At 39.9% G+C, this 15,000-nt stretch overlaps 1 protein-coding gene across 1 annotated transcript in view; it reads right to left on the reverse strand.

Moving 5' to 3' along the window:
* LOC138011620 (short transient receptor potential channel 4-like) overlaps window positions 1-15,000 on the reverse strand; it is a 49,758-nt gene that overhangs the window by 4,016 nt on the left and 30,742 nt on the right. The window contains exons 2-6 of the mRNA XM_068858708.1: window positions 8,811-9,604; window positions 6,239-6,434; window positions 4,445-4,630; window positions 3,071-3,133; window positions 170-382 (exon numbers count right to left, since the gene is read on the reverse strand). Coding sequence (XP_068714809.1) covers window positions 170-382; window positions 3,071-3,133; window positions 4,445-4,630; window positions 6,239-6,434; window positions 8,811-9,604 — 1,452 coding nt within the window. The remainder of the gene's footprint in view (window positions 1-169; window positions 383-3,070; window positions 3,134-4,444; window positions 4,631-6,238; window positions 6,435-8,810; window positions 9,605-15,000) is intronic.

A 15,000-nucleotide genomic window follows, 5' to 3' on the forward strand; every position in this document is an offset into this window, starting at 1 on the left:
AAAAGCAACGCCGAACCCAGAGATGCTGTTTCATGTTTACCTAAAGGTTTTTTTCTGAAACTTTTTCTTCCTTTTCAGCGGTTAACGTTCGGTGGTCTCAAAAACGATGGTCAAAATTAAATCGTGTAGCTTTTGGTCCAAGGTTCCTTTAAGAATTGTTAATATTTACCTCCAAGGTGATTTCTTCGGCTCTAAGGATTGTCCCCTTGTCTCTGTTTTGTTTATTTGCCTTTAGAATCTTTCCTATCTCGCTTAACATGCCCTTTACTTCTTCCTTGAGTGCCACCATAGAAGCCATTTGATCAGCATTTACGGGATCAGGCGCCCTATTCTGGAGCCTTCGTCGAGCCCAATAACGACTAATTAATTCTCTGACGACAGTCTAGAACACAGAGAGAACAAAAAGGCTCTTTAATTTTCCCTGTGACAAGGGCCCGTGATAAGTTGAAAGTAAATGTTAGAAAAACCATCATTGCTGGTAGTGACCTGCTAAGTAATCGATCATTTCCCCGCGAAAGAAGAGCTCCAGAAGAAGGGACTAGGCTTCGCGCACTGGCCACACCTCGGTTTTTTTTGGAAAGGTAATTAAAATGAACAGCTTCGGTGGCTTGCTACTTGAGTTTGAGGCGATATTGAAAATACTTTGAGCCCTCTTTTTTTAAAACCTGCTGCCTTGGGATGAGTATCATGTTATGTGTTTGAAAAATTAGAAATAATTTTTACATTCGAGACGCTCCAAGAATGTTGCCTGTTGTCAGTTTGTCAGAACTGCCTCTAGGAATTAATATTTCCTCTTGGTGTTCTTTCCTTAACGATATATATGACCCTTGATCAAAAGGGGCATCGGTCAAGTACACCCGAGTGATACTGGAACACAAAAGACTTTGGGAAAGTACTGGACACAAGCGCGGGTCAGCTTGATTCAGAAGTTAGAATTTAGTTGTTTTTTCTCGGCTAAGACAATCCTCAGCAGCGTGAATTACGATCAGTTAACATCAAATGGTGAAGAACATGACATTCAAGAACTGCTGAACTTCTGCAAACACCAATATCAAACAACTCGAGCAGGGAGACTTCAAGTAAATAAAGCTGTTTAGTTGTCCAGCGAGTTGCCGGATTGGATTTTGGATTTGGAGCCACAAAGCTTGAAATTCTGGCGTCGGATTTATTCCCTTGCGGTGATTACTCAAAGTAAGTAGCTTTCTTCGATTCTTTTAGTTTGAAAAACTAGTTTAGATGTGTGTGGTGGCCAAAGCCGAGCACACACTTTTGGGTTGGCCACCACAACAAACTATTGTAGCTTTGTAAACTAAAAGAATTATTACATCTGTTATCGTGATAACTATAATTTACCGTTTAGTTATTTAATTATTCAATACCGGGTACGTATTCAATAGAACCTAATTTTCATTACTTTTTATCGATACATCTCTTTTGTAAATAGTGTGAAATAAAATGAAGCATGAAAGATGCAATGAGATAGAAGTAAGCCTCAAGTTGCTTTAATTAATGCAAGAAAAAAAAAAACGTGTTAGGAACAAAGTCCGTGCGTCTAAGTTGCACGTGCGTTCTTCTTTCTGATACATTTCCTTGCTGTCTTAAAAATCGTTGGTTGCGGTCATGTTTTGAATTCCTAGGGGAACACTGAACAAAAAAATATGATTTAACACTGGTGTAAACTCTCTAAATGCGACCGAAACAATCACTGTAAAAAGGATGCACGTTTCCTATCCTTCTTATTCGTTATCATGGTGTAGCAAAAATAAAAAACAAACAAACAAACAAAACAGCAAACATGTAATCAAAGGTAGGGTTGCGCTCCTTGCCTCTTTGATCATGTTGGTGATAAGAAGGAGAATGTTGTGCCTACACATTTAACTGGCAGCCGGTCAAGGTTCTGAAACCACTAGGCAGTTACCAGTGGCCCAATTCTTTCACAGACTGCAGCGAAATTAATTGCACCCAAATCTTAGCGACTGTAGAGAAGTTTACTGTTTCGTGTCCAAATTTGTAGCGTATTGAAGGAAAGGTATTCATCAGAATTGCTGAAGCTTAGGCGAATAGTTTTAAATCGGGTGTCTAGTCTGAAATTCTGTTAATCATGGCTGTTGTAATTGGGTGAATGGGCTTAACACTTTGAAACGCGGTGACATTGTATATTGTAAAATAATTAGGATAGTACCCGCACTCTCGAATTCTCCCAACTCCCCCGAGTGTTTAGATGAGGCTATGGAAACACGGAAAACGTCCTCTATCGCTTTTATAAAATATTTTGCAAAGATAATTCAACAAGTGAAGGAAAATGCTGGTTTTTTTACTTCTTGATTGAAACAGATTTTCTTGATACACACTCATATTTCCTACCAACCAATCAAAACGCGTTTGACAATACATAACCAATCAAAATTCGTGTGATGTCACAGTCGTGTTTCCATACTCATCTAAACACAGCTATTGACCAATGAGAGTGCGGGTACTATCCTAATTATTTTATAATATACAATGTCACCGCGTTTCAAAGTGTTAAGCCCATTCACCCAATTACAACAGCCACGATTAACAGAATTTCAGACTAGACACCCGATTTAAAACTATTCGCCTAAGCTTCGGCAATTATGATGAATACCTTTCCTTCAATACGCTACAAATTTGGACACGAAACAGTAAACAGTAAACAGGGTTGGCGCAGTGGCGCATTTACATTCCACCAGTTTGGCCGGGGTTCGATTCCCGGAATCAACATTAATATTATTGTGTGTTGTAGTTGTTGGTTCTCTTCACCACTCCAAGAGTGTTTTGACGTGTTCGCCAGTTCTCCCTTTAAATGTGAAAAATGAAGCAACAATGATACATTTATTTCATCTGCTATAACGTCTGTGATTTAGACTGATAATCTAAATCAAAGCATGCTATTTGGTGATTTGAAAACTTGGTCTGGATGCCCGTCGTACACACAAAAAGAAAAGTTAGAAAAGCACTTTGACAAGTTCCCCAATATAAACTTTCGTCGTGGTGCCCTCTTCGCGTATCTGTCTTCCACGGTTTCGTTTACTTATTACTTAATTATTACCTGGTATAGTTGCTTCTTTTGTTCTGCAATCGTGCTTCGCTGTTCATAAACCCGGAATTGCCGCTGTTTAAAAAAAAAGGTGTATTATATAAGAAAAAGGGGACAATTGGAAGGGAGATTGGAACGTCCACATATTTGTACAGGGGCCCGTTTCTCGAAAGTCCCGAAAACTTTTCGGGCCTGAAAGGACATTTATGAACCTGCCAACTGCTTGTTCAGGGAAGCCGATCTTTTAGCAAGTTTTCAAGGTAACTAAAGGCAAACTGACTGTGAAGTTTGATGACTGAAATCGTCTTCGTCCTTGAGGTACAGAGGGAATTGTGACACCCGGAAATGGCCCGTAAAGTTTCGGGACTTTTGAGAATCGGGCCCCAGATCCGTCCTTGGAGGAACCATACCCAGTATCACCCTAAATATAGATGACAATGGCGTTCATGCAATGGTAGTTGAAGTGACTATAATTTGAACTGTCAGTTTTGTCTAGAAGTACTTAGGCCATGAAACTTGTGATTGCTTTCTTATGTACGTTGCCATTTGAGAAAAGCACCAAGTGTTGTTTGAATATGATGATTGATCGATTGATTGATGAACAGATTTATGGTGAAAAGTTAATTTTTTCACGAGGTTCCTATGGTGTTTTGGTATTTTTCTTGTTTCTTTTTTTTTTCACGCAAATCCATAACATCGCTGCCTATTGTTACGAACGGATACCACCAAAAAATAAGGATAACAATATTGTAGCCGTCGTTTGCTGTTTCCTCAACCATACGTCGTTCTTAGAAGTTATATCACCATTGTGACCAGGAGCCCATAAACCCAATACTATAGGTCTGAAACGGCATTTTCACAGATCAAGCTATTTTTAATACTATGGGTAATAATTTCTCATGCAAGGCTTGTGATTTGCTCAAAGGTCTGGTTTTGCGGGAAAATCAATCGAGAAATACCTCGGTCTGTAAAAACGCCGTTCCACAAATACAATGATTCAAGTTGTACGCTCCGAGTCAATCACATGGGCACCTGCTGTGAACTTTAACATACCCAGATCAACATGATTAAAAAGGTGTTTTACAGATATGTCCAAGGTCAATAATCATTGATATTAGCAAAGTCTATGGAAGCCGTAAATTAGGCACGCAACAATATAAGAAGGTGTATCAATTGACATGTTGTCATAAGAAAAGGTGCTAAATATCAAATCGTCAACAAGCTTGCGTTTGTTGCTTGTATTCATGTTTGCGCATGCGTGTACCCACTGTAATATCCAATCAGATTTCGCTACGTCCTATGTTTGCATCTGTGTGTACCCACTCTAACGGCCCATCAGTTCTCGCCACGTCCTATGAACCAGCCTTTTTGCTTACGATTACTCACGTTAACGCAGCAAGGAAGCCTGTTAGGGACTCCAAAACACTTCTTAGTCAGCCTGCAAGCCAACCTCACAACACTCTTAGGGGATGGAATGAGATTCATAGGAGGTGGCAGAGTGGCAACTCCATCTCCAATGTAATCAGCCCACAACTGAGCTCGAGCAAACTTGTATTCGGTTTCAATATTGTCCTACAAGGAAAATAATGACAGGTTTATTTTAATTATGAATAAGTTATATCTAGTGTAATTTATACATTATAATAATAACAGTAACAACTTTATTTTAAGTGTCAATAGATTTAGCACAAGAGCACTAATTGGGGACACTAACGAAAGTAGAGAGGTTTTCAATTGAGTGTCGAAAGTAATTAGATAATTACTTTGGTTTATGATTACTTCACTCAGTGATTGTTTCAAATCAGAAGTGAAACCAAAACCAATCGTGGCTCACGCGTGCACATTTTCCCGGGCTTTGTGTCGGCTACGTGTAATTACTTCGAGTTTTGATTGGTTTGCCGGATTGTCTCAGTCCTTTTTGATTGGCCAAAGTAATTACTTTGGTTTTGGTTTTACGACACTCAATTGAAACTCGCTCTAACTCAAATCAAATCAAATCAAATATTTTTGTTTTTATGGAGAGGGGAAAACCGGAGTACCCGGAGAAAAACCTCACGGTGCAGAGTAGAGAACCAACAAACTCAACCCACATATGACGCTGAGTCTGGGAATCGAACCCAGGCCACATCGGTGAGAGGCGAGTGCTCTCACCACTGCCCCAACCAAGGTCCTTAAAAAATCTTGTGATTGCGCGCGTAGAAAGAAACCTAATCCAAATAATCGTACGGTAACGGAATTCTGAAAGCCATCTAGATAAAAGCAAGTCTGGTGGAGCGCAATAAAATTTCATGAAGTGAAGAAAAGTGAGGAGTAACTGCATCGAGTGTTCAAACAATCACTATTCCTTTTGACACATCCATGCTTATTTCGCTCTCAACATCCGTTAATGAGTCCAATCAAGTTAAATCAATTCACGTTAAAACAATGTCAAGTTAAATTAACAGCAATTCACCGAAGGGAGGTGACTCATGAACGGCTCGGTAAATATCAACCACTAGCCACGAACACTGAGATGAGTAATGGTAGAGGTAAGCTGTTTTAGTATATGCTAAAACAGTGAGATAATATAGCACAAAAAAGATGAACTCATTTCACCATTCCCGCAACGATTATCATATTTTCGGGCGCAAATCCCGCGCGAATTGCTAGTAGGGGATTAGTTAACAACTATTCATCGAAGTGGAGGTGGCTAGCGGTGGATATCCAACGCTAGCCACCGACACTGGGGTGAATAGTTTTAGTATATACTAAAACAGTGAGATAATATACAGCACAAAAAAATTAATTTGGATGTTTTCTTCACTTGTCACGGATGCAAATCGGGACGCCATTTTTTCCCGAGTTGCTCGGAGGTAAATAGCACAGGATATTCGGAGTTTGACGAGCCAATCAGCGCCCGCGTTCAACGCTATCCACTGTTTTAGTATATACTTATAAAGGATATTCGGAGTTTGAGTAGCCAATCAGCGCGCATCTTTAACGCTATCCATTGTTTTGCGAATACTAACAGATACAAAATATTGTCGATATGTGCACAGTGATCAAAGTAAACGAAGCTTTCGTGTTGGTCATTGTGCTATTTGAATAACTAGAAAGGTTCAAAATGTACATGTGAAAATAGTAACGGATACAAAATGTCGGTGCCGATTTTTTAATCCGGGTAGTCACTGTAGCTCTTACCTCAACACGCTGGTACGAATTGCTCATCATAGCAATCAACATATTGAGGAGCACGATAAGTGAGGCCGCATGATAAAGTGTAAACAGGATTGCTGTCCATATCTGAATCAGACTCTGGTCCTTGAACACACCCAGACTGTCCAATGTTATCATGTCCAAACTCGCCCACATCAGCGTCACCATAGTTTCAATCAAACTGAAAGTCAAAATATTGCGCAAATGTAACAGATTTTGTCTCCTCTGTACAATCGAGAACGCAGACAAGGCTAGAGGTCAGCGGAGCCCATTGCACTTTTTCCACATTAATTGTTACTGCTATACACCACTTTCACCATAAATGGCGACTACTTTTACATCTTTTGTCTTTATGTTAATTATACCTATTGCCCTCATTTTGAAACAAAAATTGGGGTTTTACCGTGAGCTAGCCTGTTAGAGCGAAGTGACTATAACAGCGTTAAATGACTTCCTCCAAAATCTGTCAACTACCTCGTTATTAAGCTCGTCAAGCTGTAGGTCTTTACACGACTTAAAATTACAAACTTAAAGGCTGACCGTAAAATGGCATATATCAACCCGAACTACATTAAAGAGCTACTATGTTAAAAAAAAATCACTTCCTTTTTTTTCTTTAGATTTTGAAAGTGTGTTTGCTTAACACTTGACTGGCATAATTCTGAGCTTTGATTTCAACATCAAAGGCTGTTTACTTTGAGTGTAAGTTTTGGACTTAATGGTCCGCCATTACTCACGTTCAAAACTGACCGATTGGACCTCAGAGGGGTGGGATCTAGGCTGGAACCAATGATTAGGTGCTTTCCTCTCCCATGCATACAAGCCCTATGGGTCAACCTTTGCGTTCATCTTTCTATTTTTGGAACATCGAGTTCTTCGGCTCTGCACGCACTGTTCAGAATGACCACTCCTGGCCTAAGTTGTTAGAAGGGTGGATAGCGCAATCCACCGGATCAATCGCTATCCACTGGATAACTCAATTGGTTTTGCTAATGTTTATCGCTGATTAGTGATTTATCTGCTGGATAGTGATTTATCTGCTGGACGGCGTTATCCACCTTTTGAACTATCGAGGCCTGATCTAGGGAAAAATGACGTCATTTACTCCTGGCTTAAAATGCAGTTTATCACATATGCAAAACGCTAGTTTAAAAGTCTGAAAGCCCGAAACTCCCGTGCTGCTTATTAATTCAACCGTGTACACTCTTATTGCATTCTTAAACTAGTCAGTCTTTGACGTCATTTTCTCCTAGATCCAGCTCTCTCATGATCATTAAAAAGGCAAATTCCAATGAAAATATACAGGTGACTTTTTAAATCAAGGCTTAAAACTTGGGTCACTTAGTGTTTAGTTAACATAGGCCGTGTTTTCGCGACAGCCGTTGTCTCGCTTATCACTCCTGAACGTAGTTTATTTGCTGACTTCGTTAAGCGACTTAAAAATAATACGCGTTTTCACTGGTAAGATTAAATGAGGAGAGAGCATGTGCCAATACAATAATAAATGGTATAACAATAGCACGCCTGTTGTATTTACGATTTCAATAACCGCAAGCGACTCCTAATTGGCCGTAAGTAATTATCAACTCGCTTAAGCTACTTGGTTTGGTGACTTAAATTTAATGAGGATTCTGTTGAAATTTGCCTTCTCGCTTAACCTTTGAACGAGTTGGAGAAAGGACCTGTTTTCACGGAATTTTCGCCTGTCACTCACTAAGCGACCTGAAAAACCGCTCGTGAAAACACGGCCATAGTTTTGGAATCCAAAGAAAAAGAATAATTGATTTTTTGGTCGTAATAGCTTTTTAAGGAAGCCTTATAAATTTAGGTAATAGACTGAATGCATAAATGGCGGTCAAATAAAATATAGTTTTGTTTATGTGCTAATTAGCCTCACTAGCCTCGTTTGCATGGACAAAATACAAAAGAAATGTTGCTTGAGAGCGAGGCTAGTGAGTCTCATGAGCACATAAACAAAAGAATATATTTTTGGCCCCCATTTATGCATTCGGTCAATAGCCAAATGAAATCGTAGTTTCTCGTAGACCGTTTCGTCTCCTCTCATCCCAAAAGCCAGTGCGCTCCCAGGTAATACGCACGCGCGAATACACCATATGCTCTTTACCGTTGTCATGATCACCATTTTAAAAATCTCGTCCCCAGAGCCAACGTGTCTTTTGGTCAGCGCCAAAACACAGAGCTCTGGAATAATCAAATTTCAAAACTGGGTTGATTGGCTAATTGATTCATCAAACCGGCTGCTCATGCGTAAACTACCGAGTGTAAAATAGCTTGTAATTTACGAATATGGCGCAAAAATATCCAACTAAACTTGTAATCACGAAGATTTGCCGCTGCTGTTGTAAACCCTCGAGTTCTAATGATCGCCCCATTTCACTTTTCGGTGAAACCGGAACTCCTAAAATCTTGGAGTTCCGGAAATTGATTATTCCAGAGCTCCGTGTCTTGGCGCTGACCGAAAGATACGTGGGCTCTGGGAACGAGAGCCTGCAACAAGAGACGAAGATGTCACCAAAAAACATCAATTTTGTCTTACCTGTGATATCCTTTGCTTAGCAAATCTTGTATAGGATTAGTTGTGTTTCTCTGTGGTCTAACGTGGCCATACGCCTCAAACGACGACGAATACAGCATAGTCATGCCAACGGAAAATGATATTAACATCACAATGCTGATAAAAGCAAATTGGAAAATAACACGAACCATCCTACTGAGGCTAAGCTGCAAGAGACCCAAATAACGGCTGATCTGGCAGAGGTATACCAACCGGAAGAAGCTGGCTATGACTCCCATAGCGTACAGTCCGTCAGCTGTACTCAGAATATACTGATCGGTCGTGCTGTCAATGTCACTAAAATGTTCCACTATTGCACGTGAAAACCAAACTAAATAAGCCCCGAGGATGAGAAGTATCATTCCCATATCCATCCAATTCCAACCACTTGACAAGTATCTTAATATTCCGTCGTGACGTACTTGTTTGCACTCACCCCAAGCTATTCCGAGAATCCACATGAAAATAATCCACTCCAAGACAGATGGTATGTTTCCAAAGCGAATTTCGAATTTTTTGTGAGACGAAGCGGCAAGGAGGGATAGGAAAATTACGAAGGAAGCGGTGTGGTTGACAAATTTTATGAACGGCCTTTTGATCTTTTGGCTTATTCGTAGAAATGGACAGAAAAAATACAGAAAAGCCATGAAGGGATAGATCACAACTTGGAATATGACGTAGAAGATACGAAAAGTGATCCCACGCGTGCGCCAAAACGGAACACCGCCGAACACGCAGCTCATCAGAAGATGCTGGCAGAATGGATGAGCAACAAACTGAAAAACAAGAATATAAGGAAACAAATGATAAGTTGCCCAAATTTAACAAATAGTAAACGGTTCAGCCTGTACTATCGAGTTATAGTTACACGCGGGAGGTTGCTAAGCACTACAGAAGCGTGAAGGCGCGCGCAAACGAGAAAACATTGTTGCGGAAACATTGTTTCCCGAAATGTTTCCTCGGCGCGCAAGCAAATTTTTCTTCCGCAACAAAGGCTTCCTGGGGCCGCAAACAGGGAAAAATTTTCTTCGGCAACATTGTTTCCTCATTTGGGGGCGCCTTAAGAGTCGCACGAGGTGATAGTCTCCAGAGTGAAACGGTAACTCAATAGTACACGGTGAACCGTTTCATATTTGTTTTAGAACATATTTAAAACATCTTGTGACAGTTTGTGACACTCCTTTGTCTTCTTGGAATGCCTCTTGCTCACTAATGAACTCGTCGCGCTAGCTTTCACTTTGACTTGCAAATCGCTTTGCCGGTGTTTCGGGTAAAATACCTGCGAACGAGTTTAAACTCTTTTTTTCATGTAGCTTCGAGGAAATTTCAGCTTTTTCGCCGGTAGACTGGTCGGTGTTTATTGGAGGAAAAAGCATTTTCCGGCGCACGCGGTCACTGAGTGTTGCTGATGATCTTATAGAACTAAAATTAAGAATTACTGATACTATATCTTAAATTGTATCCAACACTCCTGAATTTTTGAGGTGTCTAAAAGAGACAATTGCTTGAATTGTTCAGTGAAGTGCGAGTATCACTTCCACATTTCTTTTAAACTAGGCTTAGTTGACAGTTGTCCCGCCATACTGGAATTTTCAATGTCGAAATGGTGTATTCTCGCTATTGTAATGAAAGAAATGGTGAATGTAATGATGAGTTTTTTTTCTCATTCTTCTTGTTGGTGATGAATTGTGCCATTATGTCGCCACGTTTTGATCATAGAGTATCAAGCCAGTATCAAACGTACCATAATACTCCTTGTTTGTCCCTCCAGAATTTTGCATAAATGTGAATAACAATACTTTGTACATCCTTAGCCTCGTACTTATGTTTCTAGACAAAGGATTTTTCACATGAATGTGAGGCTTAGGATGTACATTGCCATTTATGCAAATTGTCTATTGTTTCCGGTTTCTCTTGGAATCATCATAAGTCCCAAGAGAAAATAAAAACAATGCTTGTGCAAAACTTTGGAGGTACAAACAAAGAGTATTATGGTATTTTTGATACTGGCTAATAAGCCATCTTCGAAATATCAATATCCAACGTGATAGTGAGGCAAAGACTAGGACAAAAACAATAGAAACAAGTTACATTGAATGTCAGAGATATAGAGGGTATTACATGGCCGCGCGAAGATGCGGAATTTCTCTTTAAGTGTTGAAAATATTTAACGACTGAGCGCAGCGAACGAGTGAAATATTTTTCAACACGAGAAGAGAATTTCGTATCTCCAAGCGGCCATGTAATATTCTATTTATTATATAAACACCAATGAAACACTAAATCATTCACGAAAGGCGCGATTTTCAAATGTAACCATAACAACAGTGATCTTTTCACGTGTGAAGATATCATGTTTTCGCGCGAAAGCTCACTTGGTATTTCATTGGTGTTCCTATAATAAATTAATATATCATCCACTTCCCTTTGTCGTTGTCTCCTAAACCTCTCTTTCAAGCTGAATTTTCATATATCGAAAGTGGCCGTATTGCGTTGAAAAAAGAGCCTTGAAGGTTTGTTTCATTAGAAAGTCCTCAGGCAATGACTTAAAATGTAAGCAAATAAGGACAGTTGTTTCCCAATAGATTTTGTTTTTGTTTCCCTGTTGACCAGTTATGTTAGCTACGTTTCCTTATTCCCCAAAACTTCTGGGAGACTCTCATGTAATGAAAAAGGCAGATCGCTAGGATAGAGCGTTTTCACTCACGTAACCAGCAGCCATATTTGATTACTGAAACAAAAGAAAGTATTTGCATAAAAAGAGATTTCAAATCCCAGAGGATTAGTTTGGTACACCATCATGGCCGCCATTCCTTTGTTTTGGAACGCCAACATGGCCGCCGTGACGTCATGTGAAAACGCTCTATAGCGTTAGCCTGCGTGGCAGGCGCTAGAAAAGGGAAAGGAAATTAAGCGAAAGCGCGCGCGCGAAGCGAGGGGAGTCCCCAGTCCACTCCCGTTTTCCCTCCCTCTTCCTCGGCCTTCTAATGCCTGCCACATAGGCTAGATATCCTTGCGAAGTAATGCAACGCCTTTGCGGCATGCTAGTCGCAAATGCTTAGTAAATAAAAATGCTAGGAAGCGAACACTGAATATCTCAATTTTCGGAAACAACTACTACTAAGACCACTATATAAGATCTTTGATAAGTAAATATATGCTCGTTACTTTTGAAAACGGCAACTTTTTACATGATGTAACGGTGATTATGGGTGGTTCCACAGGTGAAGCAATCATACTATAAAGAGGTAGCCGTGATCATTTAGGATCGAGGCAAGTAGTAAATGACAGCTACTTCTACTGAGGTAACGAAATGAAAGAATGGCAAAGACACATTCTTTTGTGTATATATGGCAAAGACACATTCAGAATTGTTGTGTTAATTGTTAATTTCACTTTACAGTGCCCCCAATTAGTGCTCCAGCGCTAAATCTACTAGACACTTAAATACAGTTCCTTTCTTTCCTTTCCTTTCCCTCTCAGTGCGGGAAACTTCGCAAAATGTGAAGACGATGCTTGATTGCGCAGCATAGATACAGGTAAATGCCTCTTTTTCTCTTATGAATCGATAACATGTTCAGATGTTCAGAACCTGTCGATCGCATGACGTGCGCAGTGCTTCTGTTTGTAAACAGCACCCACCCTATTTTGGTACAAGAAAACAAAATGTTGTGTGCACAAATGCAAGACGGGTAGTTGTCCTTTTCCCAGTTGTTAGTTTCCTTCTGTCTTTCGAGAGCAATGAAGGAAATTGATATTTGAGTCGAAACCGGTAATGATATTTTGGCAGCTGTCCGTTTGGGATGCCTTGGACATGGTAGAGTTTTGATATAGATCGTTTTCACGTGACGTCATCATTTTCTAAAATCCAAAACTAAAGAGCCACGAAAGTTTTTATCCTCACCAGGCATAAGAGGCGGTAAATTTGTATCCATTTGCAATTTTAAAGCTCAATAGCGTGCTTCGTTTGGAAACCAGAGCATTTTGAATTTCTGAGTTATAGCGGTGCGTGACATGAGGCGACGATCAAGTTTATTGAGAAATATATATTTATCTCATGGTTTTGAGCCTTTTTAGAATTTAAAGCATTAGGAAAAGTGCTTAAGTAAATAGCTGTCTGTTCAGTACAGATGATCACTCGCCTAGATAGCCAAAAAGTAAGTAACAGATGTTGGCACTATTTTCCGGCCGCCATATTGGTGCACCACAGATGTGCACCAACATGGCGTTTTCATACTGGGCTCTGTAAATTTCTGCGAAACATTTCGACGAATATCTGAAGTTTGGGGAAACGCACAGGCCTAAAACTTGGAGAAGTGTCTTCTTCATTTATCTTCTACAACATCACGAATTCTTGACTTTTTCCACTGGATGGTTTTCGATTTATTTTTTTATTGCGTGACAGTGAAAACGATCTATAGATCGTTTTCACGTGACGTTATCATTTTCTAAAATCCAAAACTAAAGAGCCACGAAAGTTTTTATCCTCATCAGGCATAAGAGGCGGTAAATTTGTATCCATTTGCAATTTTAAAGCTCAATAGCGCGCTGCGTTTGGAAACCAGAGCATTTTGAATTTCTGAGTTATAGCGGTGCGACACACGGCGACGATCGAGTTTATTGAGAAATATATATTTATCTCATGGTTTTGAGCCTTTTTAGAATTTAAAGCATTAGGAAAAGTGCTTAGGTAAATAACTGTCTGTTCAGTACAGATGATCACTCACCTAGATAGCCAAAGTAAGTAACAGATGTCGACACTATTTTCCGGCCGCCATATTGGTGCACCACAGATGTGCACCAACATGGCGTTTTCATACTGGGCTCTGTAAATTTCTGCGAAACATTTCGACGAATATCTGAAGTTTGGGGAAACGCACAGGCCTAAAACTTGGAGAAGTGTCTTCTTCATTTATCTTCTACAACATCACGAATTCTTGACTTTTTCCACTGGATGGTTTTCGATTTATTTTTTTATTGCGTGACAGTGAAAACGATCTATAGCTTTTCTCCAGTTAAGCAGTCAAAATGCTGACATCTAGAGTGTTTTCGCCGCTTTTCAATGAATGTAGTTGATTGAAAGCCAAATGTTGTTTTTTTTGGCTTCTGTGTATTTTTTGTACAAAAAGTTTTCACCTTTGATATTTTTGGATGATTACTTGAATGTGGTGTTGTTAATAGTACTTTATTAAATCGCTCAGATAGTTCGCGCGTTGTGTTTTATATTGGCTGATTTAGCGGGCCGATTTCTACAGAACGGCCCCTGACTGGCCCACTACATTTGAAATTTTCATAAACATTGTCCAGGGACTTTTTCGTGTGGTTTGTTAAGTAAACTTGAAAGTAATTACTGTATTTCAAAAAGTCAAGAAATTGTATTCGTTTTTCGGATTTTGACGCGCAATCGTTATGGCAGCTGAACCTTCCGCTTGAGTTCAACTATTTCTCTTTCGCACACTCCTGATTACTTCAGAGATATAGAGGATATTACATGGCCGCGCGGGGATACGAATTTTATCTTCGAGTGCTGCAAGTATCTCTCACGAGTGAGCGAAGCGAACGAGTGAGAGATACTTTCAGCACGAGAAGAGAAAATTCGAATCCCCAAGCGGCCATGTAATGTTCTGTTTATTATATAGATATTGATGAAATGTCCAGATTTAAAACAACTTGTTAATTCAGTTTCGAAATGATGAAAAAGTGGTCACCAACCGCTAAAACACGCATGTTGTGTAACATGAAACAAGATATGAAAGTTATGAAAAGTAAATCATGTTATTAATACATACTGAGATTTACACACTGAAAAGCCGCAGAGTAAATTTTCGTTCGCAAACCGATGTAAACCAATCAAAGGTCGCGTATCGCTTTTCCCACATGTGAGAAAAGCGATACGTCAAATCGGGAGCGTGTATCATGCTTTTTCACGTGTGAGCCGTACGGCAAGTTGAAGTTTTCATTCAAGGCTGGTTGGCGCGGTTTCGTACACCGCACAAGCCATCGCTTTGCCCTACAGAGCCCTGTTAGTGCCACCCGGGTGTGCGTATACTTTTTATTTACTTCTGGCGAGACTTTTTTACTTTGGGTGTGACTCTTGTTTTTATTTGTGTCAGTGGCGCGACTTTTTTTGCTTGGCGCGACTTTTCTTAATTTGGCGCGACTTTTTTTATTT

This window comes from Montipora foliosa, chromosome 7 (assembly GCF_036669935.1).
Source record: "Montipora foliosa isolate CH-2021 chromosome 7, ASM3666993v2, whole genome shotgun sequence".
Lineage (NCBI taxonomy): Eukaryota > Metazoa > Cnidaria > Anthozoa > Scleractinia > Acroporidae > Montipora > Montipora foliosa.